Raw genomic sequence first — 18,360 nt, 5'->3', positions numbered from 1 at the left:
TATAGGTGTACCCAGCCAGTCAAAGCTTCAGATCTTTCCATTACACCACTGTCATTACTTTTTATAAGTTTTTATAGATTATGCAATACTACCAGTCGGTAATAGAACAGGAGTATGGGACAAAAGGACGAACCCAGGAGAGGGCTGCTGCCTCGACGTCGCCCCCTCTGACACCTTCCGCCCCCCCCCCCCCCTCCTCCCACCAGAAAAACATCTCACCATCAAACAGACGTATCAGTTCACTATCATTCTTTGACTCACGAATGTCTTGATCGCATTTTGTAGACTTAACTAGTTTCGACTGTAATGAGTCGCCAGCGCAATCAATGTGTTTTTTTTTTTTTTTTTTTTTTTTTTACGACAGTCGTACGTTCAGTTGTCATCTACTGCACATCATTTGATTTTAAGTGACTGTGGTGATGCTAGACGATGATTTGACGTGTCACTTTTGTCACAAAATATTGCTAAGATGTTTGCTTATTACAGTCGACACCGGTTAAGTGTCATAACCCAATAAATGCAACGAAGAACATTTGTGAATAAAAGAGATGTACTTCAAATACATCACGTTGTTCTATTTGACAATGTCAAATTTCATAGACATCAGTATCAGTTTGAACAAAGATAGAATATGTAATGGGTATTTATTGCCAGTACTAGAAAGTGTACACAGTGTTGAGAAATCTTAAAAAATATTTCGCCATTCACTGCAAAACCAACAAGAGTTGCCGCACTGTAGATGATGTCTTATGTACCGGGTGATCAAAAAGTCAGTATAAATTTGAAAACTGAATAAATCACGGAATAATGTAGATAGAGAGGTACAAATTGACACACATGCTTTGAATGACACATGGTTTTATTAGAACCAAAAAAATGCAAAAGTTCAAAAAAATGTCCGACAGATGGCACTTCATCTGATCATCATAGCAATAATTAGCATAACAAAGTAATACAAAGCAAAGATGATGTTCTTTGCAGGAAATGCTCAATATCTCAACTATAGCTGTAGTCGAGGAATAATGTTGTGAACAGCACTGTAAAGAACGTCCGGATATGGTGAGGCATTGGCGTCGGATGTTGTCTTTCAGCATCCCTAGCGATGTCGGTTGATCACGATACGCTTGCGACTTGAGGTAACCCCAAAGCCAATAATCGCACGGACTGAGGTCTGGGAACCTGGGAGGCCAAGCATGACGAAAGTGCCAGCGGAGTACACGATCATCACCAAACGACGCGCGCAAGACATCTGTAACGCGTCTAGCAGTATGGGGTGGAGCGCCATCCTGCATAAACATCGTACTTTCCACCAGGTGTTTATCAGCCAGGCTGGGGATGATGCGATTCTGTAAGATATCGGTGTACCTCTCACCTGTCACGGTAGCAGTTACGGTACAATACTAGAATCACGCATTTCCTCGGAGAAAAAATGCCCTATAACGATAGATGTGGAAAATCCAACCCATACCGTGACTTTCTTGTCGTGCAATGGAGTTTCCACGACAGTTCTAGGATCTTCGGTAGCCCAAATTCTGTAGTTGTGGGCGTTGACAGACCCTCGGAGCGTGAAATGAACTTCGTAGGTCCACAACACGTTACTCAACCAATCGTCATCTTCCGCCATCTTATGAAACGCCCACACCGCAAATGCCCTCCACTTCACTAAATCGCCAGGTAACAGTTCATGATGCCGATGGATTTTGTACGGATAGCATCGGAGGGTATACCTCAGTGACAACCAAACAGTAGTGTATGGAATGCCAGTGCGACGTGCTTCTGCGCGAGCGCTGACTTCCCCGTGCATAGACGAACCCGCTACAGCTTCCATTGCTTCCTGATCTGTCTCAGCAGCATTACGCCTTGTGCTCGGTTGGCCACTATGGGGTCTATCGTCTAAACAACCCGTGGCTTCGAACTTCGAAATCATTCTCGCCACAGCTGCATTTGTCAACGGACCTTTACCCGTTCGAATCCCCTTCCTATGGCGATAGGATCGTAACGCTGAACTAGCACATTGGCCATTCTGATAATACAGCTTCATTGAAAGCGCCTTTTTAAGTAACGTCAACATGTCGCGACTGCTGGCGCATCTGGTTCTCTCTCTTTTTTTTTCTTTATTATGATTTCATTTCCCTGCCCCATATGGGCAGGGGAGGGCTGTCAGCGGCATAATCCGCCGCTCTTCAGCCGAGTGATGCTACAACTAAAACAAGAATAAAATGGTACATACATAAGGAGATAAAAAAGGGGAACATAAAACAGAGAAAGGGGAGAAAATGGAGGTAAAATATACACTGACATAGAGACGTTCATGGGGGGACAGTTAAAAAAAGTCACCAAAATGTTAAAAAACACAATTGGCGATTTTTAAAACACAGAGAAGACAGTGAATGCGCAGGCACAGGTTAAAAGTCGTGATAGTAAAAACACTCCGGAACAACACACTTAAAACCCACTTGGAGCACACACGACGAACAATAATAACTGCCAGGTGGGACCCGCCGATGGAAAAGGTCAGAGAGTATGGAAAAGAAGGGGAGAGCAAGGGGCAGCTGGGGAAGCGGCGGGATGAAGAGAGGAGGGGCATCAGTGGGTTCGCGAAGAGGCAGGAGACATGTGGGGTGGGAGGGAAAGAGGGAAGACAGGGCAGGAGGGAGCGCAGAGACACTGGCAGGAGGCACAAGAGATGGAGGGGGAGTAGGAGGGGGAAGCCGCTCAGGAGGAGGGAGGGGGAGGAAAGGGAGCCCAGAGGAGGAGGCAGGAAGAAGGGGGTTAGAGTTGCTAGTAAGGGTAGATGTCAGGGCGAAGCTCATCATCTGGGAGGGGTAGACGGTGGAAGTTGTGTTGGGAAAGGAGATGGAGGGTGTGGAGATGGAGAGAGGGTGGGACACAACGGTAAAGGCGCGGCAACCGGTTGGGGATTGAGAGGATGGGAGAAACCAGGGGGTGAGGGGGATCAAGGCAGCGGACAATATAGAGTGTGCAGATGTCTTCAAGGAAAAGGAGAAGGTGGGGGAAGGGGATGAGGTCATAGAGGATGCGCGTGGGAGACGGAAGGCGTATGCAGAAGACGAGGCGGAGTGCATGGCATTCGAGGATTCGGAGGGCTTGATAGAACCGGGGAGGGGCGGAAATCCAAGCGACGCTGGCATTACAGAGGATGGGGCGGATCAAAGATTTGTAGGTGTGAAGGATGGTGGAAGGATGCAGACGCCACGTCCGGCCGGACAGGAGTTTCAGGAGGCGGAGGCGGTTGTGAGCTTTGTTTTGGATGGTAAGGAGATGGGGAGTCCAGGTGAGGTGGCGGTCGAGTGTGAGGCCAAGGTATTTGAGGGGACGAGTAGGTGGATAAGACGGCCATAAATGGTGAGGTAGAAATCATGTAGGCGGAAGGAGCGGGTGGTGCGGCCTATTATGATCGCCTGGGTCTTGGAGGGATTAACACGGAGGAACCACTGGTTGCACCAAGCAGTGAATTGGTCAAGGTGTGTTTTTGGAGGGTACATTGAGACCGATGAAGGGTAGGATAAAGGGCTAGGAAGGCGGTGTCATCAGCAAACTAGAGAAGTGAACAGGAGGGGGAGGTTTGGGATATCAGCAGTGTACAGGAGATAGAGGAGAGGGGAAAGGACAGAACCTTGGGGCACGCCGGCAGAAGGGTAGAAAGTACAGGAGTTGGAATTGTGGATAGTCACGTAGGAGGGACGATGGGAGAGGGAGGAAGCAACGAGATGGACGAAGTTGATGGGGAGAGCATAGGTCTGAAGTTTGAAGAGGAGCCCGGGATGCCAGACACGGTCATAGGCGTTCTGGAGATCAAAAGCGACGGGAAATAAGTTGGAGGGAAAGAAGATTGGTAAGGTTAAGGAGCTGGTCGTCAGTGGAGAAGGAAGGCCGGAAGCCACATTGGGTAAGAGGAAGGAGGCAGTGCTGGTTAAGGTGGCGGTGAATAAAGCGAGAGAGGATGGCCTCCAAGACCTTACTGAACACGGAGGTGAGGCACATTGGACGATAGGAAGAGGTATCAGAGGGGGGTTTGTTAGGTTTAGGGAACAGCAGGACACGGGAAGTCTTCCACAGGTCGGGGTAAAATCCAGTGGAGAGGAGGACATTGTACAGGGTAGCAAGGACAGACAGGAAGGATGGAGGGGATTCCTTGAGGTGACAGTAGGTGACGCCATCATGACCAATGGCGGTGTTGCATTTGGAATGGAGGACAAGTGTGATGTCTTGTGCGGTGATGGGAGTGTTGATGTCGGAGGGGGCAACTGATCCAAGTACTGGAAGCTAGGGGCGAGTGGGGGGGGACAGAGGTGTCAGTGCAGTCAAGGATGGTGGGGAAGAGGGAGTAATCAAAATGGGGATCATCAGGAATGGAGAAGACCTCGGATAGGTGGGAAGCAAAATGGTTAGCCTTACTGAGGTTTTCAGGAAAGGGTCGATCGTCATGGGGGATGGGGTAATGCGGGATGAGATGGCTGCCAGTAAGGCGGTGGAAGGCTGACCAGTGCTTGGATGAGTTGACAGGGAGGGTGGAGTTGAGACGTGTGCATGTCTGGCGCCAGTCCCAGCGTTTCTTAGCTGTAAGGAGGTTCCGGATGTGTCACTGTAATTGCCGGTGGCGGGTGAGAGTATCCCGGTCACGAGTGCAGAGGAAGGAGCGGTAGAGCTTGCAGGATCCACGCAGAAGGACGGCCTGCGGAGGAAGCGTAGGGCGGTGAGTGTGAACGAGTTTGGTAGGGACATGAGCCTCCACAGCGTCAGTGATGGTCTTCTGAAGGAAGGAAGAGGCATGGGTGATGTCATCAGGGTGGTGAAAGGAGAGGGGATGGCTTTCAACCTGTAAGACAATGGATTCCCGGTAGGCATCCCAATTGGCATGGTGGTAGTCATGGACAGAGTTTGGAGGGGCAGCTGGGTGGGTGGCTGCAGTGGTGGGACGGGTAGAGGAGATGGTGAGAAGGACAGGAAGATGGTCAATACCGACAGGATCGAGAACATCAACGGCGATGCGACCAAGGAGGTTGGGGGAAGCGAGGATAACATCGGGGGTGGAGTTATTTTCAGAACGGGTGTGCTGTGGGAGAGGAACAAGGTCACCATGGAGGGTGGCAAGGAACTGTGGCCACCGCCGAAGGGTGGCAGGGTCACGGCTGTGGATGTTGAGGTCAGCGGCGATCACATAGGTGGAGAAGGTACGGTCAACATGGTAAATGAAGTCAAAGGGGAGAGGAGCTGCGGGGCGGATATAGATAGTGGCACAGGTGATGGTGAGGGAGGGAAAAAATAGGCTGAGCAGAAGGTGTTCGGTCGGGTCATTGAGGAGGGGTTGTGGCCGGACAGGGAGATGCCGGAGGTGGCCTATAGTGACCCCGCCTCGGGCTAGGGGAAGGGGATTGTCAGTGCAGTGAAGGAGATAAGGGGAGGTGTGGACAACATGGTGAGGTTGGAGGAAGGTTTCATTAAGAATGAAGGAGTCAACCTGGTGCTGGGAGATGGTATGCATGAAGAGGTATTTGTTTGCAGGGAGGGAGCGAATGTTGAGGTAGAGGAGACGATACTGTTGATGCACCAGGAGGTTGGACGTGGGAAGGGGGCGGGAAGTGGAGAGAGGGGCTTAAACGAGGGTGTCGAGGCGGGTGAAGGTAAAGTAGGCCTGGTTGTGGGAGTACGTGGCGTAGGTGTTTAAGTGGAAAACAGAGCGGGCAGCAAGGGATATCTGCTGGAGTGTGTGGGGGCGCTGGAAGGGGAGGATGTTATGCAGGACGATGGTGAGGTTCTCTCTCTCATTACAGCTCCTTTTATACACGATTGTCATGCGCAGTCACTGACGTTTTGCTGTCCAGCGCCATCTGTCGGACATTTTGTGAACTTTGTTTTTTTTTTGTTCTAATAAAACCCCATGTCATTCCAAGTATGTGTGTCAATTTTTACCTCTCTATCTGCATTATTCTGTGGTTTATTAAGTTTTCCAATTTATACTGACTTTTTGATCACCCGGTACTTCTTGGTAGGATAAGCTTAGAATTACCGTTTACCACCGAAAACAAATAAAGTATACTATCCTAACCTTCCTTTCTGGCAGATGGACAGACCATTTCCTGCAATTTCCAGTGGTGGTGTTATAGGAGGGGTGGGGGTGGGTGACGTCATAAGTGTGGGTCGGGATGTTAGATTAGTGGAGGTACCACAATTGCCCTATTTCTCACTAAAGTTTCCTGCATTTTCATGTGGTTGAGGAGGTGTGATGCCATAGGGGGGGGGGGGGGGGTGGAAACATAGCCGCCATTTTGATTAAATTATTTGTCCCTGTACCCCCAGTACCCCATTACTACGTTTTATATGCTTGTTTAGACATTTTTCAATAGTTTATTGTTTTTCTACATGAGTAAATGTATACTCTTTTATTGTAGTTTAGACCTTATCAAATGTGTATTTGAAAAAAAAGCTTTTATTTGTCTGTTATTTCTTCGAAAATAGATGAACCTGAGCGACTTTGTTTATTTTTGTAATATCTTTAGTTTCAGATTTTTTCGCTTTTGTTTCTTTCTAGATTGCTTGTAAATAAAAAAGTTTGTTTCCTTGCAAGTCTTTGATTACGTATACGTCCCAAAAGAACAACAAAAAAGCCCTTAGCAGACACAATACAATTTTCTTGGAGTCCCGAGGACAACGCAACACAATTAGTGTCAAAATATCTGAACACGCCGGTTAAGGGTTAATACAGTACAACGATTTCTTGTGAAAATAAAGTCCATTTCATAAGTGCACTCGCCTGGCTTGTTCATTTCGTCCAATGAATAAAACTAAGGTCTCAGTATGTCCTTGTTGAAAGGAATTGCCTTTACTCGTAACCGTGATTTCGTTTCTGCCCTCTTGGAATTTGTTATTGGAGCACGAGTGAGCTGCCTATTATGTTAACAGGCGTTATCTATCACGAGAACTGTATGTGGTAGTAAATCAGGTGTTACTCTCTCCCTGAGCCACTTCTTAGTGTATGATACATTCATGTCATGAAATTCCCATTATTTTGGTCGGACTTCAACCTGGTGCAAGCATTCGGTCAAAAACTCTACCTGCATGAATTCTGGTAATTCTGCTGCTTTTGGTATTCCTGCTTTTCGAAGCAGGTTTCAAACCGACCGCTTAGTGAATTTTTAACCCATCCGTACTAAGTTGTGTAACAAGTGTGAACATTTATTTCATCCATATGCGCATCTGGACGACATTCACATCTGTACTCTCGGTTATTTTTTAAGTAAGCAGTTCGTTGTATCCTGATACTACTCCCGTTCCCGAAATACTTTTCGGTTATTAATCGTGATCTTCCACTTGAATCCTAGAATATAAAGAATTTCATTAATTTCTGTTTATACTTTCTTCAAAATTTATCAGTGGTCTGTAAAGTAGGATCTTCGTTTATGTGTAATGTAGAAATTATTCACCACGTGGCCAACGACTCGCTCATTACAATTGCCTAACGTGGCCTTCCAAGATCTTCTGGGCGATTCCTTATTAGTTGCTGAAAATATGGACGATTCACTCTGGACTCTTTCCAGTTCTCTCTTGATCCGATAGACGGAAGTAAATTGTACCCCCCACTTGCTTCGGCAACCTCTTTTCTGTTGGGTTTTAGTTTAAATGGAGCAAATACCACAGCCTCTATCTTCATAAACTGGTAGACATTTGCAACCACTTCACCGGTTTGGCTGTGAAGAACTTTGGACCTTTAACATGCTTTGTACTAGTGGCATTCTTCAGCTTTGAATGTGCTATCCTAAAGTATGCATTAGCTGAGCGCTTCTCCTGACACAATGGTAACACGTCCGACGCTGGCGACCGACTGAACGGGGCCCTACTGCTCGCCTTGGTTACGGTATTCACATCTGTTTGCGTGAACTGTACATGTTTGGCCAGGGTGGCACTACCGCCGTGTTTACATCCAAGGAAAAGTGTCTGTGTGTGTGTGTGTGTGTGTGTGTGTGGAATGGGGGGGGGGGGGCAGATGGGGGCGGGGTGTGAATCCAAGATTCATCTGAATAAACCGCTAAGCGCTCCATTTTCTTCATAACAATCTAATGTACGCTACTGAACATCAAGACTACAACACCAGGAAGGCCAGCAAATAACGAAAGTTTACTTATGATGCATACACGGATGACGAAGGAAGAATATATGATGAAAAATTTGTAGCTGGTTTCAGAGTATACAGGATGCAAAATGTAGTACATAGAGCTGTCCCCTCTGGCTCTAACCCGGCTAGACACAGATCAACTGAGTTTGGTCAGCCAGTCAACAGCTCACGGCCAGGCAGCAACAGTTCAGAGGACAGCTTTTCGTTTGTGGGTTCTGTATTTTAATCACAGTTCATTCTATAGTTATTCTGACTTAAGTATGGGTGGGGGACTATGACTGCTGTGTTCATACGCGACTGTTCCAGGGGACACTGGCTTCGTCACAGAGCTTGAGGCTGTTGCCAGTGAGCATTGCTTTGGGGGTGGTAAGGGGGGGGGGCTGGACGTGGGAGATGCATGGTACATTCAGCACGTCCCCCTTGCCTCCAATGTTCTACTACAGTGACCCGCCAAGGGTACTGCAGGCACTGAGGATGACCCCCCAGGGTGGTCAATTGAAATGTTGTTCCAAGGGTGTGGCAAGCTCCAAAAGACTTTCTGGAACAGAGAGGAGGTTGATCGAAGAACCTCTCCAGTTTGTCCTGACGATCAAATTTTCGACGCTACATGTGGCTGACAAAGACACTGAGCCAGGTGCATTCGTTCGCCCTGTTCCAGAGGTAGCCCTCACCCTGCAAGATCTGGGCATTCACAGAGGGTGGGTTTACTGGTAGTTACGAGCTCCAATGTTAGGTGCATAATGGGACCCCTTAGGGACATGGCTGTCCAGGAGGGGAAGAAATCCAGTACACACTCTCTGTGCATATCGGGAGGAAACATTCCAGTTGTGAAACGAGGGCTTGCACATGCTATGAAGAGCACAGGGTGCAATCAACTGCAGGTGGGGCTCATATTGGTACTGACAATGTGTGTCACTTTGGATTGGAAGAGATTCTCTATGGTTTTGGGTGACTAGCTGAAGTGGCAAAGACAGGCAGTCTTGTTTGCGAGATAATGGCAGAGCTTACCATTTGTAGCATCGTCGATAGAATCAATTGTGGACTTTCGTACAGAGCCGAGTGAAGTGTCTGAACCAGAGGCTCCGACGGTTCTGCGACCATGTAGGGTGCAGATTTCTTGACGTGCACCATAGGACGGAGAGATTTCGGGTCTACTTAATTGGTCCTGTATCCACTACACACGGGAGGCAGCTACATAAGTAGCTGGGGCTGTGTGGAATGGACTGGGCAGTTTTTTAGGTTAGAGAATCATAGGAAAGTGTAGAAAAAGCTCCATTTTCAAAGAGTGCAGGGACGAACACAGGAAGATGGAGACACAGCAACAATCAATATTGTAGTTGTAAACTGTTGTGGCTGTGGTGGGAAAGAATCAGAGTGTTACAGAAAGCACAGAAGCTCAAATTACTGTAGATACCCTAAGCTGGCTAAAGGACCTAACAGTGTTTAGAATGGATAGATTCAATACTGTTGGGGTGCCGTCTGTGCTACTTTTAAAAGTATTTTATATTGTAGTGAAGTTTAAGTAGATAAGTAGATAGTTCCTGTGACTTATTATGGGTAGAGGTTATACTTGACAACCGGAGTAAATTAACAATTGATTCCCTTTTTACCGTCCCTCCCCCCCCCCCCCCCCCCCCCCCCCCCCGACCCCTCAGATGATACAGTTTAAAGAGAACTTGAGTATCATCACAGATAGGTATCTTACCTAATAATTATAGTTGGCGATGGCTTTAGTCTACCCCCAAATTGTTGGCGAAAAAACGTATTCAGAGCCTGTGGTAGGTATAAAACATCATCAGAAATTGTACTAAATGCTTTCTCCGAAAATTATTTTGAGCAGTTAGTTCAGGAAAACATACATGAACTCTTAGTAATAAATAATACTGAACGGATGTGGAGCATCATGACGTAGACAGGTATCAGTGACCACAAGATTGACGTAGCGACACTGACCAATGAAACATCCAAACCCACCAAAAGAAATCACAACAACAGATATCTATTTAAAAAAAAAAAGGCAATCAAAATGAGATTGACACCTTCTTAAGAGGTAGCGTCCACTCCTTCCCAACTACCCATGTAGACGAGACGTGGCTGAAATTAAAAGAATTAGTATCAAGGCAACTGAGAGATTTATATCAAATATATTACTGAAATATGGCACTGATCCCCAATGGTTCAAAGAAGAGGTCAGGACACTATTGCAAAAACAACGAATAGAATATATCAATTTTAAAATAACACAAAATCTCCAAGATTAGTGATTTTTTAGTGAAGCTCAAAACTTTGCAAGGACTTTAAAGCGAGAAGCTTTTAATAGCTTCCACAATGAAACTCTGTCTCCAAATGTGACAGAAAATCCAAAGAGATCTTGGTCGTATGTAAAGTACGCCAGTGGCAAGACACAATCAATACCTTTACTATGCGATGCCAATGGTAATATTACTGATGACGCCGCCGCCAAAGTAGAGTTATTAAACACAGTTTTCCGAAATTCCTTCACCAAAGAACATGAAGAAAATATTCCGAAATTCGAATTGAGAACAACGGCCAATATGAGCAACTTAGAAATAGTTATCCTCGACGTGGCGAAGAAGCTTAAAGCACTTTTAAAGCAAGTCTTCTGGTCGAGATAGCATACCAATAAGGTTCCTTTCAGAATATGCTGATATAGTTGCTCCATACTTACAACGGACGGTCACGACATGTTTTCGAAGAAATTATGCTCATACATAGCGTAGTTGAGCAACAAAATATACATACACTATAAAAATTGTAGCTTCCATGAACAATTAGAACAAGAGATATTAATCGTCAAAGTTACTATGGAAGTACTGTAAGTATGAGTGATTTCTTACACAAATGGATTATTTGAGACGAATAGTCAATAATATGATATGATATAATAGACGATACTAGGCAGGTGTACCAGTTTCTTTCGCTCTTCAGTGTAGAACACTAAAATACTTTGGATTAACTCTCGATCAGAAGCTAAGCAAAAAAGCCCACAACAGAATAAAGATAGTAACTGGCCGAAAGTGGAAACTAACCTTTCAGTTATCGCACGTTCCTTCAGCACTATCAATCATCTTATCCTCACCTTTGCAACTGTTACTGGAACTCTGCGCCTTCTCTGACTCACAATATGTTATGTGGCTGCAGAATCCTGCACAAGCTTTGAAGAAGATGTCTGTCCTCTCTGGTGCTAGATGCAAGGGGTTACTGACATCCTGCAAGGCACTGAGTGTGGCCCACCTGAATCCATAGATTCCAGATTCCGTGAGTTGTGTGATCCCAACTAATGTGAGCAGCAATATTGTATAACGATAAATCATAGTCTGGATAGGCCACGATAGTGCTGCTGTGTAATACTGAAACATGCTACTAGATATTTCTCCTCACACAAGGCTAACATGTTCTTCTCACAACCAACCAACATTCAACTGCGATTTCTGAACGAAAAACCCGCTGCAGAACCTGCTTTTATAAACTGACTGTAGGTGACATTCTTCCTACCGTCTTTGAGCAATTGCACTGAAATATTTCTCGGTTGCATAAGCAAGCGTATAGAATTATGTCGTTACATGTCACCTTCATGGTGTGGCAGTTTTAATGACCAGTTGTGTATTATTATTTTTCTAGAAGTACAGGGTGGCGCACGAAATGATTTACCATTTTGTTTTTGAATATAAACTTTATTATCAATACAATCTGAAAGGAACATATACTACAATGAAGAGCCGTCCATGGAGATTTGTTCTAAGTCAGCACATGCTCAATATGTCCACCATTTCGTTTCCTAACTTCCTTCAAACGAACACTGAAGTTAGTGATTACCCTACGGTCCATGTCTTCTGTAATTTCACTGCAACCTTGAAGAATAAGTCTTCTGAGCTCCATTAAATCACATGGACGTTTCGGGAAAAATTTTTCCTTTAGGTATCCCCAAAGAAAAAAGTCACATGGATTCAGGTCTGGACTATTGGGGGGCCAATTTTGTCCGTCATTGAAGCGACCTGGAAACCTGAGTGAAATGATCCGCATGTCGAAATGCTCGTGTAAAAACTCCAACACATTGTTTGCAGTATGTGGCATTGCTCCATCTTGCATGAACCACTGCATGTTGAAGGACAAGGCAGTAGCAAGAAGCTGTGGAATGGAGCTATTGCTATTCACAGTTTCTTCAAAGAAAAAGGTTCCAATAAGTCCGTGACTGGAAATTGGTGCCCACGCCGTAATCCTCGGAGCATAATGTTGTCGTTGTGGTGTCACCGCCAGACACCACACTTGCTAGGTGGCAGCCTTTAAATCGGCCGCGGTCCGTTAGTATACGTCGGACCCGCGTGTCGCCACTATCAGTGATTGCGGACCTAGGGCCGCCACACGGCAGGTCTAGTCTAGAGAGACTCCCTAGCACTCGCCCCAGTTGTACAACCGACTTTGCTAGCGATGGTTCACTGACTACGTACGCTCTCATCTGCCGAGACGACAGTTTAGCATAGCCTTCCGCTACGTAATTTGCTACGACCTAGTAAGGCGCCATATTCAGTTACTATGTCTTCTGAACAGATAATATTGTGAATCATGTACCGTCAAGAGCGACGTTCATCATAAATGGCTTAAAGTTAAGTATCAACTAGCTACGTCCGATTTCTGAATTCTCATTCCTTGTCATGTTCCAGGCCTCACGTCAGTATAGTTGCTTCCGTCCTCATGCCAGCCTGCGTGAGCTAAAACGCGTGCATTTCGGCGGCCTCCTCTAGTAACACGGTGTTGGATCTTCAGCCAACACAACAGTCGTTCATTAAACACTTGTGGGTTTTCAGTGGGCCAAAAGCGTACATTTTGTTTGTTAACCACGCCGTCTAAATTACAATGCGCCTCGTCTGAAAACCAAACGTTGTTGAGAGTTTCTTCCCTATCCTCCCCCACTGAGCAAACAGTAGTCTCTGTTGCTTGTGTTCTTCAGTGAGCTTCAGTGCACAGGTCATCTTGTATGGGTACATATGGAGGTCACTTTTAAGAATGCGTTGAACGGAGCGTCTGGATATTCCCAGTTGCACTCCTGCCTTTCTACACGATTTCCCAGGACTTCTCTGTACAGCAACTCGTACCGCTTCAATATTCCCCGGCGAACAAACAGGCTTAGGCCGAGGTCGCTTCGCTTCCAGTACTATTTCTTCCTGTACAAATTTATCGTACAACCTGTGGATGGCCTTCTTGCAAGACACCCACTGCGTGTTAAACTGTTGTCGAAAACGACTCTGAATCACAACAAGGCTTTTCGTTTCATGAGAAAGTAACACAATTGCCGATCGTTGCTGTGTCGTCAGTCTTACACTGTCAGCCATTGCTGCTTACTAGTCTCCTAGCGGCAGTATCGTGAATTGCACGTCATTTCGTAAACTCATTTGTTTTTCCAAGCTCTACTGGTTGGACAATTCCAAAAACTTTGTGAGTGCACAAGTGGTGCTTTATGGACTTGCTATATTGTCCGCAAGACTCTTCGATGGTGATTGTGCACCTGCACAGTCGCAACAGATGGCTGCTGGCCGTCTCTACAAGGACTGCAGTGGGTTTGCACCTCTGGTGGGTTTACTCTGTTGTGGCCCATTACCTGTCTGCATGTCAAGAGTCATCATTGTCTTTCCGTTGGAAGGACAACACTACTTCTTCAAGACTACATGGAAATCCACTACTTCCGTGTGCATTTTCTTTTACTGCTCAGATTTTGAGAAAAACACCGCTGTAATTTTACTGTGATGGATGATCAGGACTGTCTTTATGGACTGTGAGAAAATGTTAGCTTTTGACCAACATTGTATCAATAAGTGTGTGCATTTGATATCTTTGTTATTGTAATTATGAAAAAAAATTTCAAATCTGTATTGGCCACTGCCCAGAACAATCTGCAAATTTTGTTGTGGGGAGCATGGGGGCTATGTAAGTAGGCTGTTTAGGTTTTTATGTTGGTAACGCCATGTAGCGCTCTGTACGAAAATCACTGGCTGTGCTGTGTGCAGTCTGTGGCTGGGTGGCATTGTTGGAATTTGCTATTGTAGTGTTGGACCGCTGGATGTTAACAGCGCGTAGCGTTACGCAGTTGGAGGTGAGCCACCAGCAGTGGCGATTTGTGAAAGGTATAGGTTAATGTTAGTCAGGGCCATTCTTTTGTAGGGACTTTTGAAAGTCAGATTGCGTTGCGCTAAAAATATTGTGTGCCAGTTTAAGCACAGTCATTTATAATTTTTCTAAGGGGACGTTTCAGACTCTGAATCACAACAAGGCTTTTCGTTTCGTGAAAAAGTAACACGATTGACGATCGTTGCTGTGTCGTCAGTCTCCCATTGTCAGCCATTGCTGCTTATTGGTCTCCTAACGGCAGTATCGTGAATCACACGTCATTTCGTAACTCATTTGTTTTTCCAAGCTCTGCTGGTACTGCTGTAGATAGCCCAGCGGGATATCTTATGTGCGTTGTGAATTGTGAAAGAAACAATTGGTAACACATTTCGTGCGCCATCGTGTATGTTGTCTCGTCTCTACAGCCGGATCCAGAGGATGCACACGGAGGTGCAGTACAGTGCGGCTGATGTGGCGCCTCCCGAGCCTCCGGCCACACCCCCAAAGAAGATGAAGGCTGGCAGTCCCGAGGAGATGGCGGCAATGATGGCTATGATGGGTGGCCCTGGTGGGATGCGGGGTCGCGGTTTCCCAGGCGCTTTTGGGGTCGGCCGCGGGGGAGTCGTTCCTGGCGGCTTCGCTGCCGGCCGTGGAGGCTTTGCTGCTGGCCGCGGAGGCTTCGCTGCCGGCCGCGGAGGCTTCGCTGCTGGCCCCGGTGGCTTTGCCGCAGGCCCCGGAGGTGTCGGGCGCGGCTTCGGACGAGGTGCTTTCGGTGCCGGGCGTGGTGTGTTCGCGCCTGGTGTGAGTGGTGCCGCCGCTGCCGGTGGCGGTGCCTACGATCCCAGGCAGACACTCCGCATGAGCGTGGCCCAGAAAAAACACAAGCACGACCACGTGTTTATACCTGTGGAGCACGATTGTGTCTCCTATGATCTGGAGATGGAGATGAGGGCTGCTATGCGTGGCCCATTTGGCCTCGGAAGTGAGTCTATTTTTATTTTCTCCATTTTCGGATTATTTTGTGAAATAAAAACAGTAATCATTATATTCATTACCATTTTTAACCCTTCAACACCGAAAACCATCATATGATTGACTCCAGGAAATGTGTCGTGTGGACGAGATCTGTCGTATAACAAACCGACGAAAGTGTGCCTATACACACATTTTGAGTTAATAATGTTGTTATGAAATACAACCCAGTCAGTCAAATTTTCAGATCCTTCCTTTTTTATTTCCTCACTTTCTGACCATCTGTTTCGAGTTAAGCAATAAACAGATACACATATACAGGGTGTCCCAGCTATCTTGTCCACTCAAAATATCTCTGGAACAATAACAGCTACTGGAAAACGACTTTCACCGGTATCAATGTAGGGCTGGGGCCAATGAATGTACATATTTGGAAACAATCTAAAACGAAAGCATATGTGTTTTTTAACACAAACTTACGTTTTTTTTTTAAATGGACCTCCTATATTTTTTCTTCAGCAATCCATAGCATGACAAAGCACATACACAATGGCGTTGATTGCATCGCAATATTCCCATTACATACCGAGATATTAAGACGCGAAGTTGACGCTTGAAACACCCGACATGCGCTGCTAGCGCACGTCCTGAGGCTCAGGCGTAAACCCCATGCTGCCCGCAATCGCGATATGATTGACATGCGTAATCACACTTCCATACTTATCAAGAAGTCCGAAACGAATAATACGGTCTGCTGCCATCCTACATTAACGTCGTACATTCCAGCAGGCGTTTATCCCATAGGCTAGGGGTGATGCGGTTCTGTAACATATCTGTGTACCGCAACGTTAGTCACAAAGTTAACTTCGCTTATCGTTAATCCGTTACTAAAAAAGGTAATGCCGTTCAACGTCAAAACTTTACTTTACTGTAGATCTAGCGCAAGTGACAGTTAATCATTCACTCGTAATAGTAAAATTCATGTTGATGGTTTTAGTGAAACGAGCAAGTGGACTAAAAGTTTTACCGTTGTTTAGGGAAAAATGTTTTGATTTGGGAAGTTGAGGTAGGACATAGAAGATGAATGTAAACATGTTTACCCAATTAGTTTTATTATCACATAATTATCAATGTTATGTTTATCTAATGCGTTAAATGATAGATTGTTGCAAACAAATGTTTCTTAACATCACTGGGTAAAATGGCCCTGTGTAGAAACTTCCACTGTGATACCAGCACTGCACACTAAAAATAGCGTTCACATCTCATGCTCAAAGTGATGCCCATTGGTTTGCATACATAGGGTCACTCTGCGGATGAAGGATGCCTTACTTCGTGCTATTGTTTTCTCTTTGATGGCTGTACAAGCATCAATAATGCGTTGCTTCATGTCCTCTGGTGTTGTTGGTTCATGTTGGTAAACAGCATCCTTCACTGCTCCCCAAAGAAAATAATCCAGCAGTGTAAGGTCCGTGCAAGAGGGAAACCATTATGTGCTTATGAGAGTTCATGGCAGCAGACCGCATTATTCGTTTCGGACCTCTTGATAAGTATGGAGGTGTGATTACACATGTCAATCACATCGCGATTACGGGCAGCATGGGGTTCACGCCTGAGCCTCAGGACGTGCGCTAGCGGCGCATGTCGGGTGTTTCAAGCGTCAACTTCGCGTCTCAATATCTCGGGATGTAATGGGAATATTGCGATGCAATCAACGCCATTGTGTATGTGCTTTGTCGTGCTATGAATCGCCGAAGAAAAAATATAGGAGGTCCGTATAAAAAAATCATAAGTTTGTGTTAAAAAACACATATGCTTTCGTTTTAGAATGTTTCCAAATATGTACATTCATGGGCCCCAGCCTTACATTGATACCGGTGAAAGTCGTTTTCCAATAGCTGTTACTGTTCCAGAGATATTTTGGGTGGACAAGATAGCTGGGACCCCCTGTATACGAGGGTAGTATCTGTTCCCGAAAGAACAATTATCGTTAATGACCATGCAGCTTTGCTAGAATGAAATGATAATTAAATGGACACCCTCGCTGGCGTTAATATAATTCATTGGGGACATGTTGGTAATGTGTGCCCCGACTGGGACTCGAACCCGGGATCTCCTGCTTTCATGGCTATACTCAGTAGGTGAGAGCATTAGTGCTCAGAAGGTGGCTCGTGAGTGACTGCTGAAGCCGTGTTGCTCTGTTCTCCCGCAGGGCGCTGGGGGCAAGGGCGCGGGCGCGGCGACGGCGACCGGCGCAAGAAGAAGCGGGCGCAGGGCGTGGCGCCGCCGCCCTACATCCCGAAGCGCATGTCGGACACGTGGGGCCGCTGCTGGTGCGTGCCGTGCGCGCCCTACGTCTGCGGCTACGACCCCTGCGGCTACTGCTGTTGGTGGCCGTGCTGCTACTGACCTCTCTGTCTCTGTCCCCGTCCGTCCCAATAAAGCCGTCTACACTCGTCTACGGGTTTCATTTGCACGAATCTTGTTACCGTCTGCATCTACGAGGTGCATTCAAGTTCTAAGGCCTAAGATTTTTTTTCTCCGGACTGGAAACAGATAGAAACATGCGCATTGTTTTAAAATGAGGCCGCGTTCATTGTCAATACGTCCCAGAGATGGCAGCACCGTACGGCAGATGGAATTTTACCTCCAGCGGCGAGAATGAGAACTTTTTTAAATACTTAAAATGGCGACGTTTTCCTTACTAGAACAGCGTGCAATCATTCGTTTTCTGAATTTGCGTGGTGTGAAACCAATTGAAATTCATCGACAGTTGAAGGAGACATGTGGTGATGGAGTTATGGATGTGTCAAAAGTGTGTTCGTGGGTGCTACAGTTTAATGATGGCAGAACATCGTGTGACAACAAACCGAAACAACCTCGGGCTCGCACAAGCCGGTCTGACGACTTGATCGAGAAAGTGGAGAGAATTATTTTAGGGGATCGCCGAATGACTGTTAAACAGATCGTCTCCAGAGTTCTCATTTCTGTGGGTTCTGTGCACACACTCCTGCATGACGAGCTGAAAATGCGAAAAGTGTCATCCAGGTGGGTGCCACGAATGCTGACGGACGACCACATGGCTGTCCGTGTGGCATGTTGCCAAGCAATGTTGACGCGAAACGACTGGG

General features: G+C 46.2%; 1 protein-coding gene across 3 annotated transcripts in view; it reads left to right on the top strand.

The window, feature by feature from the left end:
- The window catches only part of LOC126338717 (uncharacterized), a 136,531-nt gene extending 118,844 nt beyond the window's left edge, over positions 1-17,687 (top strand). For all 3 annotated transcript variants that reach the window (XM_050001576.1, XM_050001577.1, XM_050001578.1), the window contains 2 exons: positions 14,683-15,239; positions 17,442-17,687. In XM_050001576.1, coding sequence (XP_049857533.1) covers positions 14,683-15,239; positions 17,442-17,638 — 754 coding nt within the window. In that variant the 3' untranslated portion in view covers positions 17,639-17,687. The remainder of the gene's footprint in view (positions 1-14,682; positions 15,240-17,441) is intronic.
- The last annotated feature ends 673 nt before the right edge of the window (positions 17,688-18,360 follow it).

This window comes from Schistocerca gregaria, chromosome 1, assembly GCF_023897955.1.
Source record: "Schistocerca gregaria isolate iqSchGreg1 chromosome 1, iqSchGreg1.2, whole genome shotgun sequence".
NCBI lineage: Eukaryota > Metazoa > Arthropoda > Insecta > Orthoptera > Acrididae > Schistocerca > Schistocerca gregaria.
The sequence above is the reverse complement of the archived record's forward strand: the minus strand, read 5'-3'. Positions and strand labels throughout refer to the sequence as shown.